The sequence below is a fragment of the Aptenodytes patagonicus genome, chromosome Z (genome assembly GCF_965638725.1).
Source record: "Aptenodytes patagonicus chromosome Z, bAptPat1.pri.cur, whole genome shotgun sequence".
In the NCBI taxonomy this organism is placed as follows: Eukaryota; Metazoa; Chordata; class Aves; order Sphenisciformes; family Spheniscidae; genus Aptenodytes; species Aptenodytes patagonicus.
The window spans coordinates 19517506-19536928 of NC_134982.1; the positions used below are offsets into that span (position 1 = coordinate 19517506).

Consider the following 19423-nt stretch of genomic DNA (forward strand, 5'->3'; position numbering starts at 1 on the left):
TGTACTGAAAGTGTTAAAATAGTAGTAAGAACCAGCACATGAATGCTACCAATACAGGTTGCATGCTGTGAGCAGTTCTTGGTCACTTTTTTCTTTTCTGCAGGCTGGATTTTTCAAGAGACCACTAAAGAAGAAAATGGAGAAATGAAGAAAAAAAAAAAAAAAGCTGAAATTTTTGCTCAGGTCTGCCTCAAAAATGTTACTGTAAAATTAAAAACTTAGATGCAGTGGTCACAAGGTTTTCTAAACTCTGGCACGTTAAAAAAACAAGAAGCAGAACAGCAAGAAGCAAATCAAGCACACATGCAAAGGAATGATGCAGAGGAAGAATAAACAGCCTTATGGCATTTTGTGATACTCAAGGACATGCTTTCAAGTGTTACTCATTTTTGGAGAGTAACTGAGTTCTAAGATTCTAATGGGTTTTAATATGGAAAATGCTTAATCATATTTTTATATACCTATGTATGTGGAACCATTTTTCATTCCAAATTGTGCAACAAGTCAGCTTGTATGTAGCAATCCCAGTCTCTTTTATCACCTTACGATTTTCAGAAGGAAAAAGCATAATTTTAAAAATTTCCTCTTTATGTCAGTTCTGTGAAAGCAGACTGTCAGTTCATGAAGCAGAACATGCAAACTTTGAGAATGCACCAAATACTGTATGGTAACTGATGTAATGACAAATCAGAAGATAGAAGCACCTGCAGAATTTTGGGTGAAGATTACTGAAATACCTTGGATTTCTCTTTCTGCTCGTTTTAGCGTGTCCAGCTGAACCCCGGATACTCCAAGAAAGAGATTTTTATGGTCAAGCAGACCATAAAGGATTGATCCATTAAATTTCATAACTGTTTGAACTTGAAACAGATTTTTGGCAGGCCTAAGAACGTATGCACAAAACATTCAAGCCCATCTGATTGCACACTGTATTCAAATAAGCAGGGGCACAATTGTATCTGCAAATTAAAATGTCCATATTTATGCAGAAAATGTTTAGAGGTACCCTGAAAGTTTGACTCTTGCTGTATATCTTGGAGTAGCCAGGAGGGTGCTTCATAAACTGTCACTGTAAATTTATTGTGTAGCTATTTAATCCAATGAGTTTAAAGTGTACAAAATGATAATTAACAAAAGAGCACGGATAGGAAATTCAGCACTGGCAAGCTTCTTCTAGTATTGTAAGTCACACCTCATCTTTGTTACTTATGAATTTAAGAAGTGATGAATAATTTGTGTACTAAGTAAGCACTTAACAAATGATGTTTATTTTGTGTCAAGGATTAAAAGTTTATCTGAGAATACACTGAAATGTAGATAGCAAAAGATTTCTTTAAGAAATTTTTTCTTTCTCTTTAGACTATTCAGTTTCCTCCTTTCTTTCATGCACTTGTCTTCCTTCCATGAGGATCTCTCCCTGGGGCTCTTGGGCTGTGCCTTGTCCTTGAGAGCTTCCTATATTACTTGCAGCCACACAAAATTAACAGAAGAAAAGGGAGGCATGCTGGCAAAGTGCAACGTTGCCTCAGCATGAGATTACTTGGTATTGATTGCCAATAGATCAGAAAATGTTGAGGAGACGTACTAAGTTCTATAAGATGTACTTGTTTGCAGAAAAGCTTTGCCTTGCCAAGGAAGCCAGGAAAATTTGTTCCTCCTCTTGGTACAAATGTCACTGGAATGAAAAAAAAATCACTGCAGTTTTCCAAAAGGTTTTAACTTAGCACTGACTTTATAGTAGTAGCTTAAAAAGCAGTAATATATTTTATAAAGACTTTTTTTTCTTTAAGAAAAGACCACAGATTTGGTTGAACATGCTGGCAAGTACAACTCTGGAAGTGTGCAAGAAGGTGCTTTATTGTTTGAAAGATGCTGTCGCTGTTAAGTCCCTTCTATTTAGTTCCTAAATTAGAGAGAGTAGTTATTGGGAAAGGCTGAGACTTATGTGAATGCAGCAAGTAGGATTAAGTTTGAAAGTGCTTGCAATTTCTCCTTGTGTCTGTGGGAAAGGTGGTTATTTCATAACAACAGTCTGCTGAAGGTAGCAGCATGACTCAGAAGAGAGGGCAAAGTCCTCCGTGGGAACACTGTGGGTGGCTGTGCTTTGCAGAGCCTGGGAGAGCCACCGAGTCGGCAGACTTGCTTGCTGTGCTCGTCTGCACGCTTGAAAGTGCACCTTATCTGAAAGGGTACGAGGTGAGTTGCCCTGGTTCTGAGCACAGAAGCAAGACTTGAATGGAAGCAAAAAAATGGCATAGAGGAGTTGTGGATAGAATCCCTGCTTCATTCATTGTGCGAGTTAAATTGTCCTCCAAGGAAGGCAAAAATCCATTTTTTGAACAGTGAAGATAAATTAATATTCGCAGAGGTGTTTTCAGTCCCATGTGAGATGCAGGTTTTATTTTAAGAAAATGTATGATTTTGCCAATTTGTTTGAAAGATTTAAATGGCACTTGTCACTGCAGCATCTGAATGCCTCAGAATTGTAAATGTTTTTTTTCCTTATAGTAACTGTAAAGGCATAGCAGTGCTGTTATCCTATTATGGTTTTGTAAAGGAACAGAATTATGAAGGAATTGTGACTCACCTATGCACACATAGAAAGTCAGTGGTAGAAGAGGAAATACTTATATTTACTATTATTCAGCCAGTTTGTAACCATGAGGTCATTTTTCCTGGCTTCATAAAATTACTCACAAGTTGTGCAAGCCACACATCATTTTTATGCAGCATACTTTTATTTTGTTTAAGTGTTTCACTTTTTAGTTATGATAATCTGTTAACCAGAGCTTTTTACTTTTCTGATGACCTTTCATGTCTTATTTTAAAGCATCAGCCTAACTGAAAAAATATGTCAATAGAACAGTCTATTTCCCTAGATAAGGACTATGCAAAAATACATACATATTTTATCAATGCAAAGTATGTTTGAGATCAGTTTTCCATTCTTTTTAGACTTGCTTTGTACTGTAAAAGCAGTAATAAGCTTCATGTAACCACACTGCTTTCCTCTTTGTCATGATGCTTTCTTCCTTTTCACGTTTGTCCTATTATCAGATTTCCAATTATGATATCTATTTAAAATATTAAGTATGCAAAGGGGATACCACTATAGCACATTATTCTTACAGAGGCTAAATTAATAAAATCACTATTTTTATCCATAAGAGCCTTTCCACACAGCACTGCAAGAGCAATGTTTTACTGGTTTTCACTATATACAACAGAAAAGCCTACTGAAAGCAATATTGCAAACTTCAGTAACATCTTACTAAAATTTGGCAGGCACAAAAAATGTCAGAACAGCACGTAATCTGTTTTGTTCCTATAAAAAGACACATTAGGGTTGTAATATGATTCTAATAACTAACAAGCTGAACATTTTTTCATTCAAATAAAAGCCTGTAAAAAAATAGTAATAATAAATTGGGTGTATGACCAGAGCTTAAGCAACAGAGGGAGTCTGGCCCAGCTCAGTTCCTAACTTCAGCACTGAAGTAGCTAATCTTAGAGGGAATGGACAAGCTACATTTCTACAGCATAGAACTTCTCTGGAAAGGAGCAAGAGCTTTAAACCATCGCTCCTCCTTCAATTTGAGGCTGTTGTAGAGGTTGTTGATCTCGTATGTAATTTTAGAAGACTTAGAAAACAGCATCTACATTAGAGCAAGCTCCTGGACTGCTGCTTATGTTCCTTTGCTTGTCTGGTGTCACTCTAGGTCTGTATTATGAGCCCTTGCTACAGACAAGAACCCACCTGTTCTGACCCCTTACCTGAGCCCTTTAGTATATATCCTGTGCTGAGTCATTTTGAGCATGATGTTTCTCTTCTGCAGAGCTTGAGTCAGAGGAATCTACCTTCAACTGGAGCCAAGGGTTTTCATCTCACTTGGCACTCAGAGGCTGGAGTTAGGGTCACACTCATCTAATGAATTCTACATACTCTAATTGTTTTAATTTCTTGAATTAACTATTGTATAGGTGATGATCCCATTCAAAAATAGAAGCAGAGCAAGAGAATCAGAATCTACTGTTGTTAATTATACCACTTAACAGGAATAAGAGGGAATTTGCATCCTTTTTAAGAAAATCACAACATTCTGCATGGCATTTTTTTTCCTGTAAAATTATTCCATGTGTTTTATTGATTAAAAAAAATTAAAGAGTCTAGCGAGCCTCCTTTGTAGTTTGTTTGCTTTTCATTGATATAAGAATAACATAAAGGGATCTCAGTACCTAAAAACAAATCCATCTACCTGTCAATAGAAAGCTATTGTAGAATTAAGCATTCTTGCACAGCTTAACATCAAGGAAAGCTTGAATGTGGTCAAGCTGTCAGAAATACACTGCCATTAATTGTATGGATACTGTACTTACAGCCACATTTGAAAGCTTTTCAGAGGGCCGTATGACTTCCTGACACAGATTTGTTTTCATGACATTACATACATGAAAGTTGAAGACACAGACATTCATCTAACCATTCCTCCTATCCAGTGATTTTTCTGTACAACTTACTCCTGTGACCCAAATAGTCCCTTGTCTTGCATAGTTGTAAATGATTCACATCAGCTTCCTTAGAGCCTAGTAAACATTTGTATCAAAACTTCCTAGAAGACGAAGATGACACCTTTTATATCACAGTTAACTTTTAGAAAACATTACAAACCATGTAATTACTTAACTGTTATCTCATCAGAGACTACTTTGATGGTGAATCACAATTCTTTAATAGCAACATCCTGTCTAGTCATAGGGGAGTGCTTACCAAATGTCCTACTCTGTGTGTATCTGATCCTTACAGTTTGCTGGACATTTTCCATAGGAGTATTTCAATGAAAATCAGAAAAAAAGCCACTTCTGTTTTTGTTTGTCTGTTTTAAAGTGCTTTTCAATTGAATTAAAAAAGAACTAGAATCACTTTCTCACAGCAAGGAGTGTAACATTATGTATCATTTGCACAAAACTGGATTACAATTCATTGCATTTAGCAGAAGCAGCCCTAACACTTCACAGTTCAAAGGCAAAACAGTTCATGCAGTGGGTGTGGTTTGAGCCCTGTGAGGATGAAGAGTCACAAAGACTAAAGCACTGATGAAGTTTTAGTAACAACTGGCTGATACCACAGTTTAGACAGCGCAACTGGATTCTGTTTAAAGAACCGGATGATAAAGTGAGCTATCCTCAATACCATCATGTTTTAATTACAAAGACTGAGGGCTGACATCCCAGAGATATCGGACTTTGGTCATTCAGTCAAAAAAAAAGGGTGAGTAAAAGACCCTCAGGCAGATTTTTCTTCTGACTCCAGTACAGTGGGGCATGGTGCTCCTTTACTGCATTTCCCCTCGTGTGCACTTACCCTTTCACCCTTCTCCTTTTCTCAGTGTTGTAAGTCTTCTCAGAAAGGACAGACATTCCTCAAGGGCTTACTAAATGTTGCACCTCCTAGGGATTTTCAAAGAAATGGGAGAGGGAGCAGAAGTATTCAAAGTGGATTGCACATTTAGATCTAGCAGGCCAGTTGTCTTGGCACACTCTGTCCATCCCCTTCGCACACTCTCTGTTCACTTTCAGCAGTGGCCATGGTGAAATCCCACTTCTCAGCTAAGGTTCAGCTGGATTTGGTGATGGAAGTTATTATTTATTGCAAAGCTTCACGTATCTGGTTCAGTATTACATATGGTCCTTAAGGTTTATTGATGTTAAGGGTGCCATTGTTCTTCCTCCCGGGGTAAAGGAATAGGATCCCTCTCTCCAGTGAAAGTTGCTTCATATCATCTTCCATTACAGAGCCTTTTCATCTTATCAGAGAGCATAAGATGAAAAACAGAGGATCCCCTCAGTTTTCCCTAAAAAGCATTTGAAGTTTTACAATTTTGTGACAGTAGACATAGTCTGAGAAAAGTAACTCATTTTCTTTCCTTTTGGGGAATTGTATACACAAACCTTGCTGAGTATTCTCATCTCATGGCCCAAATTAATAGTCATTAATAGCTCACTTCCTTGTTTGCCAGCTAATAAAACCTCACTGAGAAGAGCCTATTACTCTGGCCTCAGTCATTTTACACTATGCCACAACAGATGATATTACATCTCAAAACTTCTAGGGTTCAGCTGAAACTTCTCGCTCCCCTGTTAGCCAGAAAAAAAAGCTCTGGTGGTATTGGTGGTGTAGGTTTTGAGACTCTTAGGAACCTCAAAAACTACTGAGTTGCTTTTTGCCATTTATTTGAGGGATCTGCCAAAATTAATTGACAGTCTCTGGCCTCCTTCATGTCATGAATTTCCAGCATTGGAACAGATGCCTAGAGATCTCAGCAAACAGCCATTAGCAAGTATATTTAGAGAGCAATATGTGTCTTATAAGATACTGCTGCAACACAGTTCGTCCCTTCATGCAAAGCACCTTCAGGTTTCATCCCAGTTATTGAGGGCTGGCCTGTTTGCCCCCCCAAGAGAATTTTTCTTATAGGATGAGTAAGATTTCTGCAACCTGATAAGGAACACTTCTGTACATCTAGTCAGTTAGACGACACTTGATCCTGTTACCACATTTTATCCCCAACCTACCTGTCTGGTATTTCCTCTTTAACTCAAGTTTTAGTAGCTAATGGTAGATGGTATGTAGCAAATGATCAGTTGAGAACAGGTCCAATTCAGCAGTTACGTATATACCAAAAGGTATTTTTTTTATATTCAGCATTATTTTTGATTAGCTTAACACATTTAAGCTGCAAACAATATACAAAAGAATAAAAAGAAAAAACCCAACAACAAAGCAATGCATTAAGACTTAAATTCATCTCAATTAATTTAAAATTCAGTGAGATTCAGTGGGAATTGTTAAGGGAGTCAGGTTTGCTAAAAAATGCCTACCAAACAATTGAGCAAAAAAAGGAAGAATGGATAGGTCTTACTTCCACAAATCAGAAAACTGCTATGTTTTCAAAATAGAAATGGTCAAAAATGTAAATAAAGGCATGTTCCGAGGAGATAGAAGTTCTTGTCTTCTCATCATGTACTTGTAACTCCTGTCTGAGAAATATTTTTGAGATACCCACTATTTTTATGAGTTCAGGTGGTTATTGGAGCTGTATCAAGGTTAATGCTTTGGTAAATAGGCTGAAGCTGCTAGGGTAGCACACCGGCTGCTCTAGAGAGCATGAAATTACATGGGCTGCATTAGCAGGCTCCTGTGTAGGGCCTCACTTCTGGGGATCACAGGTGGATGGGAACATTTCTTCATTGGCTACCTTATTTCCCATTAATATAATTTCCCCATGACAGGCACAAGCTTTGCTCACCTGGAAAAGGAATTGGTAAAAATATGTGTATACTCTGTGCTAGGTAGGACATAGTTCAGTCAAAACAGCATGGAATAGGTAAATGCTGGTACGTCTACAGTAGGAAGCAGTGCTGTGCATCAGGAGCAGGACTGGAGAGTGATACAGCTATTGCTGAGGATATGATGCCCGCACTATATGCCTTTTGAAGGTTTTACTTTAAACCCTGTCTTGAATATCAATTTCATATTTATTTTTCAGATGACAGCCTTACTTTAAAGGACATGAATATTATTCCTGCAGGACTGCTCTTCAGATCAAAACACTGGCATACTTGTCTTTGCCTGTAGTGAAAAGGAGCATTAAACTACCTACAGCTGCTGTGTTTTCTCCCTGAAATCCTGACTTCTTCAACATTCAATCCCATTTAATTCCTACAAGGTTCGTATTAGCTGGTTAAGAAACCAAGTGCATGCTGACCCAGCCGGACTTTCAAACATTTTGCCATGGTCTGTGTTGAGTCTTTGTCATCTTTATTAGCCCTTTTCTGTTCATTTTTAACAGTTCTTGTGGAAAACAGGATACTTGGTTTAAAATTTTTACTCTGGGATGGCTTATGTAACAAGGTAGGTTACTCTTGACCACCATGTAAGAAAATCAGCTTCCTGAAGTGGATTTGGATGATTCTCAAAGGGTTTGAGATGCATGGGGAGGTAAAGGAGGCAACTCCACAGATCTTAAACCAATCTGCCTTTTGTCTGCTTTTGTAACCCATCTGCAGCTTCCTTTGTGTCTGTCTGTGTGTGTGTATGCTAGTTTTCAGCCACACCAACCCCCTGACGGCCTCCTTACACCCTTGTACAAGTGCTAGTGCCACCACAAGAGGTGGACTAAGGGTATGCACAGCCGGGCAAAGAGGAGACTGAGTCCAGACTTACCTTGGTTTAACAGCATGGCCAAAGAGTGAGAGAGAAAGAATACGTCACCTGTGGCAGGCGTGATCCATTAACTGCTGTACCTTGTGACTTTTCAACGGGGAATGCTAGGCTTGGGACAGGCACTAAGCGGGAGGCTCGGTTTGCCTCACAGGGGGTGTGGATGTGCATGTGCCTGGGGAGGGGGCTCGCCGTACCACTTTACACATGACTCTACATACTGCATACTACTTCAGGTGTCTGACACACCAGTCCTCCTGAACTATATGCCTGCTTTTCCCTTCAAGTCAGCAGCGTAGGTATTTCTGAAAACTACATAGAGAAAGTCTTGCTGCCTGAATTAGCTGTCCACCCTTTGCATGCAGAGGCTTTAAAAGGGAAGTGAGACTAAAGGATATTTTCAACTCACTGATCTTCTGCCCTAATTTCTACTGGGAAATGCAGATTCCCAGTAGGGGAAAGCAACTACCCTGTTAATCTTACAATATTAAGAATACAGAAATATATCTATTAAAGTCAAATCAGCCACGATATTCTCAATAATGGCTTGGAATTAAATCATAGAATGAGCTAAATACTAAAAATAACCAATCCTTATACATACTAAGAAGTCTGTCTTCCTGATTATTCATTATACAGATTCATTATAATTAAATCAGCAGAAACACATAAAAGAACCAATATTGGGTCAGACCAAAGGTCTATGCAGTACCAAGTCCTGTCTCATGTCAGCCAAAGCAGATACCACGGGAAAAGCATAAGACCAAGGCATGTAGGCAACCAGCTTCCCACAAGCACTCTTCCAACCTCCAGCCATTTTGCAGCTCAAGGTCTTCATAGGCTGGGAAGGTTTCAATGTGTTTAGCAATCCTTGGCAGATTTCTCTTCCCTGACCTGGACTGGGAGCCCAGGTTAACTTTAAACATCTGCCACTCCACAGCACTGCGATCTGCACTTGCGTGCTCCCTGGGAGAAGAATCATCTTCTGTTTGTGCTGACCTTGCTACCTGGTAGCTTCATCAGACATCCCTCCCTCACATATTGTAAAAGAGTACAACTGACCCCATCAGCCTGATCCATGCCCCTTCTAGTATATATTTACTATGTCCTTTTAAAAGCATCGCTTTTCCAGAGCAGAAAGTCCTAATCTACATAATTAGCCTTGGTATTGAGGCCATTCCCCACCTTTCTTACTCTGTCTCAACTTTTTCTAGTTCTACTGTAGCATTTTGAGATGACTGAACCAAAATTGCACAAAATGTTAAAAATGTGTGGTTTGGACAGTAGCATAGTGAAGTGTTGTTTTATTCTCTACTCATTGCCTAAGTAATTCCTAAAATTTCATTTGTGTATTTTTGACCTTTTCCAGTTTAATTCTGAAACTGAATTATTACTAATGTCTAAACTACATCCTCACAGCTAATTTTAACATTTCCTTTTTAGATTTGATTTTTTTTTTAGTAGCTTATTCTTTTTTCCTTCAGTGCAGCCCTTAACATAACATTTTTGTTGTAGACATCATGTGTCTGCCAAAAATAATAACTGATACTTGGTAGCCCTTCCCTCTAACACCTTCAGACAAATAACGTCAAAGGGGTGACCTGGAGCCATACACCTTGGCTTCCTGTGTGTAAATTGTGCACCTTTGCAAGAGCCCCGCCCAGAAATACATTAACAAAGAACTCCTCAGTTTGGCATACCACAGAAACTCTGATTCTGTGGCCACCCCTCACAGATGACAAAAATGGAAATACCTGAATATTTTTCTGGGAAGGTTGGCATTAATTGTACATTTTGTCATCACATTAAAAACCTAGGATAACACACATTAGTTGTAAAATTTCACAATAAAACTGATTATTAAGTATGTGTTCACCAGAACATCCTTTAAAAATCAAATATTTGCTCAGTATCTTCCCTCTGCAACTTTTAATTTTTCTTGAAAACGCAAAAATTTTAGTGATCTTTTCATAGTGGAACTGATCAAGCTACTTGCTTCCCACAGTCCTTACCGTGAAGAAGTTTGTTTGGCCCTTGCCAACAAAATAGTTTCTTCTAACATGCAAGTAATCCATATTTGCATAGAACCAAGCCTGAAACTTTGCAAACCAGCTCAGGCAGATATGGTGTTTTTGGCAAGTGTCCCTGTGATCACTGACAAGCAGACACAACAGGGTGCTATAAAACACATCGTTAAACAACAGAGACATGTAAAGCAAAGGCCCCATTTTAAATTGCAAAGATAAAGAGCACTAACCAAACTGTTCTCTGAATGATTTTTTTTTTTTAATCAGTGTAGGTGAACTATAACAAAGAATTATTTTTCTGAATAAGTGTAATATTATAAAATAGCTGAAGAGAGTCAAAAAGGTGAAACTGCACAATATAGAAAATCTTTTCTGTAATATGCAATATACAGTTCAGGATTATATGGGAGGGTTGTTATCAAATGCCTTATAATCTATTTAAAACAGAAGTATTCATCTAAGGGAATATTGTTAAAGAATACAATAATTCTCACAGTATTTATTCTCCTATGACCTATTCTTTGTAGACACAGACAAATGTTAGTCTGAGAAGCAACACCCTGGGAGACAGCCTTTGTGTGTGAGAAACTATTTTTCAACATTGTGTCTGGGTGAGGAAGATAGTTTCATATCCTTAGGGTATATTTATAATTAGAATGATGTAACTGAATCAAAGACATTGTTTCTTAGGAAACTAAGACATCTTAGTCTGCAGAGGTTATTTTAGGGTGGGGCAGAGGGGGATTCTACGTTTATTTCATCTATTAAGAAACCATTTTTCTCTATGCTGTGGATTTTTTTTTTTGTTATTGTCTTTTCATTAGTATCCATTAATTAGTGTTCTTCTTCCTCGTGGAAGTACAGATTTTCCTCCTTGTCCCAGAGCTGCACACATATTTATACACTCAGCACAGATGGGAAGAGGAGCGGCTAGAGCTGCTCTCCCGATCACAATTTGCCTACTGGTCACTGGATCGCACTTCGTACTGAAGCTGACGTTTCTGCCTTAGGGAGCCGCACCTTGACGTGTGTGTCTGCAGGGCCTCAGTGACACCACGAAGAGGAAACCCAGGGACAGCTCTGAGAGACACGTGAGTCATTTCTGGTAATGGTTGACCGAGGGCTTCAGAGTTCGGAAGTGACGGTGTCTTGGGAAGTGCTCACAAACAGTGAGTCCATGTGCAAGTTCATGCATTAGGATGAGTAACATGTCTGTGTGTCCTGTAAGAGTAAACACATGAAAGAAGTCAATGTGAGTTACACAGGGACAGGTCCCCACTGTACTTCCGTCAATGATTTTAATGTCCTGGCAGAGCTTTCTTGAACTGCATGATGTCCACGAGGAACGAATGTCCAGATAAATACCTGTTGAACAATCCCACCTGTTGACAGGCTTCTTCATTTTAACTTACAATTCAGATTCAGAATGTTAAAAAGAAATAATAAACTGAGAGAACACATGTACTTTTATAGCACTCCTGCGGCACTTTGCACTTCTTTCTGATTTCCTAGCAAGTTGAAGTCGTCGCCTCCTTATTTTCACTGGCTTCAATTCACGTTGTCTCCCTGGATATTGGCCTGGTACCTAAGCCAACGTAGGCAGTATTTTGCGCAGGCATCCTCACCATCATTGCCAACTTCGGATCAGTTGTGTGGCAAAGCTCCTGGATCCTGTTGCACTTCTGCCTAGCTGAGGGCATATTCTGCAGGAATTTAATTTAAAGGAGAGGATACAGGCTCAATGTCATTAAATGTGCAATTTAGTACTCGAGGAAGACAGCCACTCTACGCTGTTACGTAAATTCACGTTTTACCACGATTCTACATTTTTCTGACTCCAAAAGCCGGGAAGAGGCATACCCACCCCTCCAAAGCGTTGCCTGAGGGTACCCCGGCCTGAGGCGGCGGTTCCTGCCGTGCCTGCGGCCGGTCCTCGCTCCGCAGCCCTCCTTCCAGCGCAGCGCCGGGGAGCTGGCACGCAGCTCTGGGCAGCGCCCGCCGGGCGAGCGCGGGTGCCTCCTCCAGCGAGTGAAACTGGGGGAGAATCGAGGGGGACAACCCGGCTGCAGAGCCTGCAGGGGATCGCCGGGACCCCGCCGGCGAGCACCGAGAGTGCGGGGAGGGGGGAGCTGCCTCCGGCCGCTCCGCGCCCGGGGCGCGCAGTGGGCGTGGAGGAGGAGGAGGAAGAAGAGGAGGAGGAGGGGTATTTCGGGGCGGCGAGGAGCAGGTGGCGCTCAGTGCCGCGCTGGGAAGCGGCCAGCTCGGGAGCGGCACCGGTCCGGCCTCCGCACCGCACCGCGCCATGGGCTCAGCGGGCGCGGCGCTGCCGCCGCTGCTCCTCGCTCTGGGTAGGTCTGTCGGTCTCCCCGCTCGCTCTGGGTAGGTCTGTCGGTCTCCCCGCTCGCTCTGGGTAGGTCTGTCGGTCTCCCCGCTCGCTCTGGGTAGGTCTGTCTGTCTCCCGGCTCGCTCTGGGTAGGTCTGTCTGTCTCCCCGCTCGCTCTGGGTAGGTCTCCCCGCTCGCTCTGGGTAGGTCTGTCTCCCCGCGGGCGAGGGGCGCGGGGGTCGGCCTCCGGCTGCGGCCGCCGCCTCTCACCGCGGCGCCGGGGACGGGGCAGAGCCGGGCGGTGAGCGCCCGGCTGCGGGCGCCTCTGTGGTTTCTGGGCCGGAAGCGTGTGTGCCCGCGGCTGCGTGTGGACTGCGGTGCATCGGCGGCGTTTTTAAAGCAGGTTAAACCCCGAAACTCCTGGATTGGCATGGAGTTCACCTTGCCATGAAATGGAGTGTGTGGGCGCTGGGGGTGGGGGGAATGGACGCAGTTTGATGTGTGAATTTACGGTTATATGGTGATTATGCCATTTTAAAAGGGAAGATTATATTCTTCATTGTGAATGCTGTTTCTAATTTGCAGGAGTCCTCTAGGTCTGTTCCCACCCTGTTGGGCAGATGTGACTCCTTGGAAAAGGACAGGGAAACTTGAACCATCTCCTCCTTCTCTTGGCTGACCAAATTGCCATTACATATGTTTTCCTGGGAACTATAAGCCATCGTATTCACTTGCCATGAGCAAATTCCCAAGCACTTTCAGAGTTTTAATACTACGGTGTACTCTCACAAACCCTTAATTAGCAAGTCACTGAATAAGCAGCATAAAAACAAGTTTTCACTGATGAGCTGTTCCAACTTGTTCTTTCAGTAAGTATAGCAAACGCTGCAGTGGAATGTGCGGCTGCAGGGTATGAAATCAAATACAAAAATATTAACCTGTGATGAGATATATGGTATGCAAACAACCGTGTAATTTTTTATAAAAAGAAAAAGTTATAAAAGTATCAGTGGGCAAAACTTTCGCTCTGCACTTTTGCTTAATCCATCCTTTATTCTCCCGGTTACAGTCACTGCACACCAGGACCATTAACGTGCCCTGTAATTCATGGGGTCTTAGGACTTGCAAAGGTTTGTAGAGCAGCGCTGAAAGCAGAAGATAAGGACTGATTGTGAGAGGAGGATTCCCCTGGCAATGAGACTGACAGAAGTGGGACAGGTCTACTTTGTTCAGGCGCTATCCATGATTTGTCTTCATTTATACAGTTGAAAGCTGTCATAATTTTGATTTCAGATGTGTCATGACATTTGATGTTAGTAGATGTAATTGCTGACTTAATACTCACTTAGGCCTTTTTGATCTTGTAGAAGTAGCAGGGAAAAGAAAGTTTCAGGATGGGAGCATTTTCCCTGAGTGATTCGGAGTCCTGCTGTGGCAGTACTGTTGTAGCTCACCCGTAATCATTTTCAAATTAGATTCTAATGAACTGTTTTACTTTCAAAGGCAGTATTCTTGAATTTAATTGGGCTAGCTTAGCTGAAGTAGTCAATACTTCAGAAAAATATTCCAAGTTTATTTTGCACTTGATTTTATGTCAGTAATGAATTATCAGCTATATTAAATGGACCACATTGGGGTATTGCTTTGTTGTGTCTCCAAATTCAACTAATGAATTATCAGCTATATTAAATGGACCACATTGGGGTATTGCTTTGTTGTGTCTCCAAATTCAACTAATGAATTATCAGCTATATTAAATGGACCACATTGGGGTATTGCTTTGTTGTGTCTCCAAATTCAACTAAAAGTAATGCAACGGTTAGTAAAGGTGTGGGTTATTCATTGTTGGTGTGTATTTTTGTGTTTGGAAAGTCATTAAGACTTTGTAGATACTACAAGAAGACAGGAATAGAAATGCAATAGAACCACCATTTTGATAATATGACTTTGCTACCAACTTTGTTACTTGTTTACCAGAAAGTATATAGCACACAGAAGTAATTATGTTAAGAGGAGTAAGTGAAGGACTTAATAGGGCAACCTGTACAACAAAGCCTGATGCTTTCTGTTGTAACACATTGCTCTTAGCTGCTTATAGGTTTGCCACATCTAGTTCTTTAAATTTACATTTTAAGCACCCATTTTTTTCCTTAGCTTGTTCTTAAAAATCAGGGCCAAAATAGCCCAGCTCTTTCTGAGAGTGAGGCCAATGGAAAATACAGTAGCTTTCCTGGGCTCAATTCTGGTAACATTTCCTTTGGAAAGCTCTAGTGCCCTCATGCTTCAGAGAAGGTATTTGAAATTTGGCAGGAACATGCTATTTGCATCGTCTTGAAAATCTACCTAAATTTGGCCAAGTAACAAACCTTTGGAAAATTGCATTCCTCTGAAAAGAAACCTATTTTTATCAGCTTGATTCTAACATAAATTCTGTTCATCCTTGGTGTGGAGTTCAGTCAGACTTGCTCTGCTATTGGAGTTGTAGTGGGGTGTAGCTGTTTCTGTGTGAGGTCTAGGTCTACGCCTGCAAACATAGAAACTCTCTGTCTTGTATTCTCATGTTACTTGGTATTTTTACAGCAATCTCCATTATTATTTGAGGCACTCTGCTTTCCAGTTTGCTTCTGGATCCTGGTCCGCTCATTGTCCATACTGCATGCTGTTAGCTGATTCCTGGGCTCTGGGTGAATCAGCTTGTTCTCCCTTTTATGAGAATAATTCACTTCAGAGTCAGTTCTCAAGTGATAGTGTTGGAGGACCATGCCAAGTGGAGGAAATCAAATTTAGCGTGGCCTCACCTATACTGTTTTAGCAAGCCTTCACACTGAAGCCCACCACGCGCCTTCCTCCAGCAACCCAGGACGTGAATGGTATAACTCTGGTACGTTTTTAAAATCCCCACTCTGTGAACCACACACCCCTCACACTATTTAAGTCTGAAGTGAAAAATCACAGCTAAATAAGGGTTATGCCTTTTGGGCCACAGGTGTACCACTTGAGGACCACAAGTCCTCAAACCTCCCTGTGGGACCGAGGCAGCCTGGAGGAGAAAACAGCCCTATCTGAAATTGGGAGGTGGGGGTTCTGTCAAACTGTGGATAGAAGCCAAAATTTCCAAGTGTAACCACTTTTCTGTTTGGTACATATCTGACCCTTGCTGATGAAAAACACCCTGTTGTCCTGGGGACCTTGTTGGCAATGGGCTGTAGAGCTGTATAGAGGTATAGGAGAGGACCCCACTAACGTAGTCTTTTTCTTCAGATCACTTCTGTTTAAACTGGGATGAAGGTTGTGATAAAAGAACAGTTTAACATGCAAAAGTTAGGAAGTGCCCGGAATAAGTTAGCAACCTGGATTTGTCCCTTCTGCGCACCAATACATCACGCGGTCCCTTGGGTCCATATGCACAGCCTTGCTGCTGTCGCTGCCTGCGGACAGGGGAAGGTAGTGTGATCAGAGAAGAGGCTGGGACTCCTGCCTTGCTTAGTTTTGAAATGACAAGGTTCTCTATGAATGAGGAAGAAAAGTAGGATGACGAGAAAGGAATTCTTTTCTCCCCCTTGCAAAATTGGATTCTTTCTCTCTTTTTTTGTCACAAAAGCCGAGTGCAATTTCAGGCGAGTCATTTAAATCAAATCTTTGACACGTGGTTGGACCTTTTGTGTTACTCTCTTTCTCTTTGCTCAGCCAGGGGTTCTCAAAACTGAAGCTGCATTTTCACGATCTGGTTAAGCTGACCTGAATGTGGGGCTGACGCTGCAAGGACATTTCGTCCACTCCTGATTGCATGTTCCCCACCAGTTTCCCTGTGCTACCACTGGGACTTGGTCTGGGGAACAGGTCAGGGAACGATTTGCCTAATAATTTTTCACTTTTCTTTTGGCCAGGTCAGTTTTGGAGATGAGCTAAACTGATCCTGTTCACCTAAGCAATTTATTTAATTGTTAGCACTGGCACAGGGGGACAGTCAGAACCGATGGCCAGAGGAGGGAGGGAAGCTGGAAAAGTCCTTTTCACTGGTAGCCAGCACTTCCACTGGCTTGAGCTGGTTGTGAAAGTGTATCTTGACATGCAAAGCTGCTGTGTGTTCACAGCTGTGAAAGAAGTCAATGGAAATTGTATTTTGAATGTGCTAAGTATTCTGAAAAAATGTTTTAGCTGTATCTCTAGATATCCAAAAGTGGTAAGTACTTTTGACCTTAATTTTTTTTTTTTTTTTTTAATGGGGCTAAGGATGATCTCGCATTTCACTTGAGTGTTGAAAAATAACTTCTCTGTCACTTGCAAATACTTAGATGCTTATGGTCAAGATATGTAGAGATGAATCCAAAAGGAAGCTGAGCTGCTAATTCAGTAGGTTAAGATAGCATATATAAAAAGTACAAGGCCATGTACTGAGCAGCAGACACTAAACTGAAAACTGAATAGCAAGTGAAAGTTGCACATTTGGTGCAATAAATGAAGCCAGAAGTCCAAGTGAATATGCAGTTTATGATCATAACACACATACACACACACCCCCCAACTTAAAGCTGTACAACCCATCTTACTTTTTGCCTTTTTTTTTGTGATCATCTGTTGTTACCTTGCTGTTTTATTACCATATTTGTGAGTAATGTTAATGTTAAAAATAATTCTAAAAATCTGGAGATTGTTTGAAACCAGGACCCAAACATGAACTCTTCTTAAACTAAAACTCTCTAGTTTTTCCTACTTTAAGGGAGTTTGTCAGGTAGTAGGAGTGTTATTATATATTATTTTTGGAGTTTTGCCTTTCACAGCATTGCTCATTGAAGTAAGGCTTCATTCATACTGTATTACAGGACTTGTATTTTGTACAAATGATGTTTATTTTAGAAAGCATACAGGGTATTACCATCACACTCCTAAACACATTAACAGTTAATATTTTTTTGTGGATAATTTGGGCAAAGTAAACATGAGACCTTACCAACAAGTTTTAACTATGTGCTCTCTGGCTCTGGAAAAATTTTCGATTTGTTCTTTGTTTTTTTGATTCAGTGACACAGAATTTTCATTTAAGAAGTCAAAGCAGTAACAGGACTGATACTCCTTGGTTTTATTGTGTTTCTTAGCCACTATATAAATGTCTTTCATTGTGGTCTTTCTTCACTATTGTTAATTTTGAATGAATGAAAGTGAGGTTTTTCATGTACTTCATGTAATGTATTTTCATAAGGGCTAATAAATAGAACTGCCAATGTAATGGCTTAATGTCCAAACAGCTAAATGTGAATCAAATATTTTCCTTCAGGGTTAATACAGGTAAAAGGGAGTTTATACATCTTCAGATGAGTAAAGCAAGTCATTTTCCCCAGCAGAAATCTTGGGCGGTCTCTATCCAGCGTTGTTATTTTCATTTAAAGGTTTCCTTTGTTAGGCTCTGTGCAGGCCGGTTCCCATTTCCATGGTGACCATGCCGAAATGCAGACGGGACACAGGCTGGATTCTCATCGGCGTAGCCATGCACTTGCATACCAACACATGTTATCTGCTTGGCTTAGGGCATTTCCATTAGCAGTGTTAATGTTTAGGACTTCTTTTTCACAAAGTGATCTCTGGTCCTGTGATACTGCACTGTGTTAGGATTTCAGACACTGTACAGTGGGAGAAAGCAAGTTGATAAGCTTATTTTTTGTGTAACTAAATTGGCTGAACTGTTCCCATTCAAATTAGTCAAGGACATCAGAGAACTGTCTCAGCCTTGGTTTTTGTTTCTGTTAAAGATAATGGAGAAGGATTTTTATTTATAAACCTTTAGGTGAAAGACTGACACATATCTGTGCTAAATAATTATATGAACATACCCCCTTTTCAAGGCACTGATAAAAGGATAATAAAAATAAATGAATGTGAATTACATGGGATAAATGATACCTTCTGTCTATATTAGCTGAGTGTGAGCGTGTATCCCTGTAAAGGAATATGCGATAACGTTCTTCCTGCTCATGCTGCACTCATTTTGTGCAGGTGGAGAATATTAAAGGCATCTAGTGGAGTCAACATAAGCTGTGTGAGCATTTCCATCGCTTCCAAATCAGGATGGGAGTTCTGAATTACCAAATAAACTCAATATTCTGAGTGCTAGTAATTGTTATTTTGAACTAGTCCCTGAATAGCATTTCAGGATCTTCAGAGGACTAAGTTAGTTTTATTTTCTCCTGGAGATGCATATTCTTTAAAAATCTAATAAGACTTGCATATTTTTCAGGGCTTAAAAAAGGAACTATGCAGGCAAAGAAGTAAGATAAACACAGACTCTTTGAATGCCATACGAGCAAAGACATTTTGTGTATAACCGAATGGCATCTGCATGGTTGAATGTCACACATGATGAATGTCACGGATTCTTTTGTCCCTTTCAAATTACTGGTAGACAGGGCGAAGGGCTTGGAAGTTATGCACAGCCCTAGTGGAACTCTCTTGCCTTATTCCTGATTTATTTTGCCCTTTTAATGTTGCTTCCAAGTTCATCATTCTTCTTTTGTTTCATAAAGGATGGGTTTTTTAATTACGCAGATTTCCTCAGCTAATATGATTGGTGGTTTCTAAAGAACAGACAATAAAGAAATCTTGAGGAAAATTACTGTTAACAACACACTTCTGGAAGGGAGGGTATCACACAGTGGCAATACTTAAGGAAATAATGGAGTTTGAGGGTGGGGGTGATGGTGGGGAAAGGTTACATTAGGTTTTTACCTTTTATCTATCTGCCTGTCTAGCTACCTGTCTCAAATACAAGTGACCCTTATACAAGAAAGCTGGCAGCAGTTGATGCTGTGTTAAGGCTGCGACCCAAAGCTGTATGTAGCAGTAAGACCGCACATGCCA

General features: G+C 40.6%; 2 protein-coding genes across 3 annotated transcripts in view; both read left to right on the forward strand.

Annotated features, from left to right (window-relative positions):
* The window catches only part of ITGA1 (integrin subunit alpha 1), a 74573-nt gene extending 70397 nt beyond the window's left edge, over nucleotides 1-4176 (forward strand). For both annotated transcript variants that reach the window (XM_076363334.1, XM_076363335.1), the window contains exon 30: nucleotides 104-4176. In XM_076363334.1, the coding sequence (XP_076219449.1) occupies nucleotides 104-148 (45 nt within the window). In that variant the 3' untranslated portion in view covers nucleotides 149-4176. The remainder of the gene's footprint in view (nucleotides 1-103) is intronic.
* An 8345-nt stretch (nucleotides 4177-12521) lies between these two features.
* Nucleotides 12522-19423, forward strand: part of ITGA2 (integrin subunit alpha 2) — a 70118-nt gene continuing 63216 nt past the window's right edge. Inside the window, exon 1 of the mRNA XM_076362347.1 lies at nucleotides 12522-12596. Within this exon, the coding sequence (XP_076218462.1) occupies nucleotides 12551-12596 (46 nt within the window). The 5' untranslated portion in view covers nucleotides 12522-12550. The remainder of the gene's footprint in view (nucleotides 12597-19423) is intronic.